At 35.1% G+C, this 3,677-nt stretch overlaps 1 protein-coding gene across 4 annotated transcripts; it reads left to right on the top strand.

The window, feature by feature from the left end:
- Positions 1-3,364, top strand: LOC124941147 (putative disease resistance protein RGA3). Of its 4 annotated transcripts, XR_007099604.1 has the most exons (3): positions 2-2,888; positions 2,971-3,101; positions 3,204-3,364. XR_007099604.1 is itself a non-coding variant. In XM_047481413.1 (2 exons), exon 1 carries the CDS (start codon positions 51-53, stop codon positions 3,090-3,092), a length of 3,042 nt encoding a protein of 1,013 aa, XP_047337369.1. In that variant the 5' UTR covers positions 1-50; the 3' UTR covers positions 3,093-3,101; positions 3,208-3,364. The 4 variants fall into 4 exon arrangements, 3 of the variants coding, with proteins under 3 accessions (XP_047337369.1, XP_047337368.1, XP_047337370.1); XM_047481413.1 differs by having other exon boundaries at positions 1-3,101; positions 3,208-3,364; XM_047481412.1 differs by having other exon boundaries at positions 1-3,101.
- The last annotated feature ends 313 nt before the right edge of the window (positions 3,365-3,677 follow it).

Raw genomic sequence — 3,677 nt, 5'->3', positions numbered from 1 at the left:
ATTTCAATTTTTGAGAGCGAAAAATCTGATCGATTGAGAGAGAAATCACTATGGTTGATGCAGCTCTAATAAACGGTTTGCTTTCAAACTTGGTACCTCTAATTAAGGATGAGTTCTCGTTGTTTTGGAGATTTGAGAATGAGTTTCAAAAGCTATCGAGCACACTATCTTCAATTAGTGCCTTACTTGAGGATGCTGAGAGAAAGAACATACGGGAGAAGGACAAACAAACGGAAGATTGGTTGCGGAAACTCAAACATGTGGCATATGAGGCTCGAGACATCATGGATGAGTGCACCTTTGAAGATCTTCGTCTTCAAGTAAAAAGGCGTAATGCCTCCTCTTCAACCCGGATTCAGGTAACCAACTTTATCACCCATCCTTTTAGCAATACTAAGATGCGTCTCAAAATTGGTCACAAAATTAAAGATGTTCAAGAGAAGTTAGACCAAATTTCTTCCGAGCGCCAAAAGTTACATTTGCGTGAATCTATTCATGACTCAAAAATAGACAAATTTACTAGTAATTGGCGTGAAACCATGTCTCTTTCTAGTAGTAAAGTATATGGGAGAGATAAGGAGAAGAAACAGATTATTGATATTCTACTCAATAATAATACATCTAGTACTATTAATGTTTCTAAGGAACTATCTGTTCTTCCCATTGTTGGAATTGGGGGTCTTGGTAAAACAACACTTGCCCAAATGGTTTTCAATGACGAGAAGGTTTCTAAGCATTTTGATCCCAAAATTTGGGTTTGTGTTTCTGATGAATTTAATATTAAGTTGGTGATCAAATCCATCTTAGAAGAAAAGGGAGAACCTTGCTTAGAAGAATTGCAGAAAAAAAAATTGAGTGGGAAAAAATATTTGATTGTATTGGATGATGTGTGGAACGAAGATGAAGAGGCATGGGCTCAGCTGAGATCTGTATTAGATTGTGGATCAAATGGTGCTTTTATCCTTACCACGACACGTAAAAGAAATGTGGCAAGAATTATGAAAACGATTACACATTTTGAGTTATTGTCCCTCTCTGACGATGATTGTTGGCTATTATTTGAACAACGTTCATTCATGCCTGAAACACCAAAACCTCCAAAGTTGATTGATATTGGAAAAGAAATAGCTAAAAAATGTAAGGGTGTTCCTTTAGTTGCCAAGACATTGGCAAGTCAATTGGGGTTCACAAGTGACGAAAAGGAATGGCGCAGAATAAGAGATAGCGAGATATGGGAGATTTCACAAAATGAAAAATCAATTTTGTCTATTCTAAGGTTGAGTTACTATGACCTTTCTTATCATTTGAGAAGATGTTTTGTGTTTTGTGCTGTATTTCCCAAGGATACTGTAATTGAAAAGGAGAGATTAATTCAATTGTGGATGGCCCATGGTTTAATTCCTGCAGTTAAAAACCAAGAAGTGGAAGATGTTGGGAATACAATTTGGAAGGAGTTGTGTTGGAGATCTTTTTTTCAAGACGAGAAATCAGATCGGTATGAAATTTATGAAACATGTAAGATGCATGACCTTATGCACGATCTTACCCAATCAGTTATGAAAGATGAATGTTATATGATGAATGCTAATAGTTCAAGTGATGGTTTAGGACGTAAAATTCGTCATCTAACAGTACTTGTTGATAAGTTATTCAAAACCTCAGTTCGTTCTTTTAAAGAAACTGGAGGATTGCAATCAATAATTCTCATTGGCAAATATTATGATCCATGTGTCACAAAGGAGATCTTTAGTGTCGGGAAAGGATTCCCGTATTTACGTGTCCTTGAATTAAAAGGCCATGTGCAATATGAATATTTGAGTTATGGAAAATGTCTCAAACATCTTAAATATTTGGACATTTCCAATAGTTGGATAACAACCTTGCCTAATAGTATTTGTAATCTCTTAAACTTACAGACTCTGAAACTCAATAATTGTTCTGAGCTTCAAAGTTTGCCTAGAAATATGAGAGACCTTATTAACCTACGTCATCTTTATTTGGAGGATTGTGATGGACTAAAATATATGCCTAGAGGGATGGGACAATTGAAACATCTCAAGACGTTAAGCTTGTTTGTGATAGGCAACAAGAAAAGAGATGGCCAACTAGATGAAATAAAAGAATTGGATATCCGCGGAACATTGAAAATTAAGAACCTTGAAAGAGTTAGCGATGCATCTATTACAAGAGGGATAAGTATGGCTAAAAAGTCGAATATCAATGAGTTGGAGTTGATATGGCACTATGAATATGATGATAATCAGACTAAGAGTAATAGACATGAGAAAATAGGTGAAGCTCTAGAGGTTTCAACTGAGAGTCTGAAGAAATTGAGAATGAGTGGTTACAAAGGTGTGAATCCCCCTAAATGGGTGGGAATGTCATCTCCTTTTCCATTCCCTTTGCTAGAGGAACTTACTATTGGTAACATGGGGAATTTGAGGGAATTGGTGTCTCTTAGTCCAGGAGCATTCCCTAATCTATGCAAGCTGAATATATCTTCTTGCCCAAACCTAGGGGCATTACCACCGCATCTCGCAGCACTCAAACAAGTAAGAGTGTTTGGTGAATGTTCGGATGAATTGTTACATAGCATCTCAAATCTTAGTGTTCTCACGCATCTCTATGTTGATTATATCAATAAAAGAAGTGTTTTATTTCCATCATCGTCAACACTTGCGGACAATAATAATGAAGCACAATTAGGAGTACGTTCAACTTTCCAAACTCTTCAATGTCTCCATATTGTGCATTGCCGCAAGTTAAGGCGTTTGTTTGATGAGGGAATGAAAGAGACATTAAAGATTAGTGGCTGCGAGAACCAACAAGGACTCATGAACTCTCTCACGGAATTGCGTATTTTGAATTGTCCGGAGTTGATGATATCAGTTGAGGAATTTGAAAACTTCAATATTAATAATTCACTACAGAGATTGTGGATTACTGATTGTCCTAAGTTGGTGTCTTCAGAAGAAGTGGACGATGTTATGACACTCCTACGTTCCCTTCGAACCAGACTTGGTCGCGAGAAGTTCACAGTAGATATTCTATTGGATGTGAAAGAGGAGGAACAGAGCATAGTGGCCATATAAGCAAATTTGGTACGTAACCAAACAACTACGTAGTTTTCTTTCTCTGATTCTGATTTCTTTGTAACCAAATATTTATTACTAAAATATTTATGTTCTGATCTTTTGCATCAGGAAGAAAATTCAGGCATCTTCTGCTTATAGAAAGTGGGTAAGTTATTTACAATGTTATATATAATCAATTCTATCTATTGATCAAAAGATGTTTATTGAGAACTTTCTTTTGGATTGTTATTATGATGGATTTGATTGATTTATGATTGATTGAAATAAATAGGTTGTTATCTTAATATTATTCATATTATTGTTATGAAAAGTCTTGAATTCAAATGTTTTATACATTGTCATTTATTTTCTCTATAAGAGTACTCTTGTTCACATTGTGGTTGCATTGAATTGAAGAAAAATCATAAATAAATATTTTTTTCATTATTACATGAGAAGTTCCTAAACAATTTTTATATGTGAATATCATTTAATATCTCCAATACAATTCGATTATAATTCAATTAGAGAAAGCAAAATTTAGAAACGCACCTTAACAAAGCAGACACTTTAACAGGCACCGACAAAGAATGTCATTTAGAA

The sequence above is a fragment of the Impatiens glandulifera genome, chromosome 6 (assembly GCF_907164915.1).
Source record: "Impatiens glandulifera chromosome 6, dImpGla2.1, whole genome shotgun sequence".
Classification (NCBI taxonomy): domain Eukaryota; kingdom Viridiplantae; phylum Streptophyta; class Magnoliopsida; order Ericales; family Balsaminaceae; genus Impatiens; species Impatiens glandulifera.
This window is presented reverse-complemented; position numbering and strand designations above follow the sequence as displayed.

Bases quoted from the DNA above. Each gene is read 5' to 3' on its own strand.
- LOC124941147 (XM_047481413.1), top strand. From the start codon at position 51: ATGGTTGATGCAGCTCTAATAAACGGTTTGCTTTCAAACTTGGTACCT.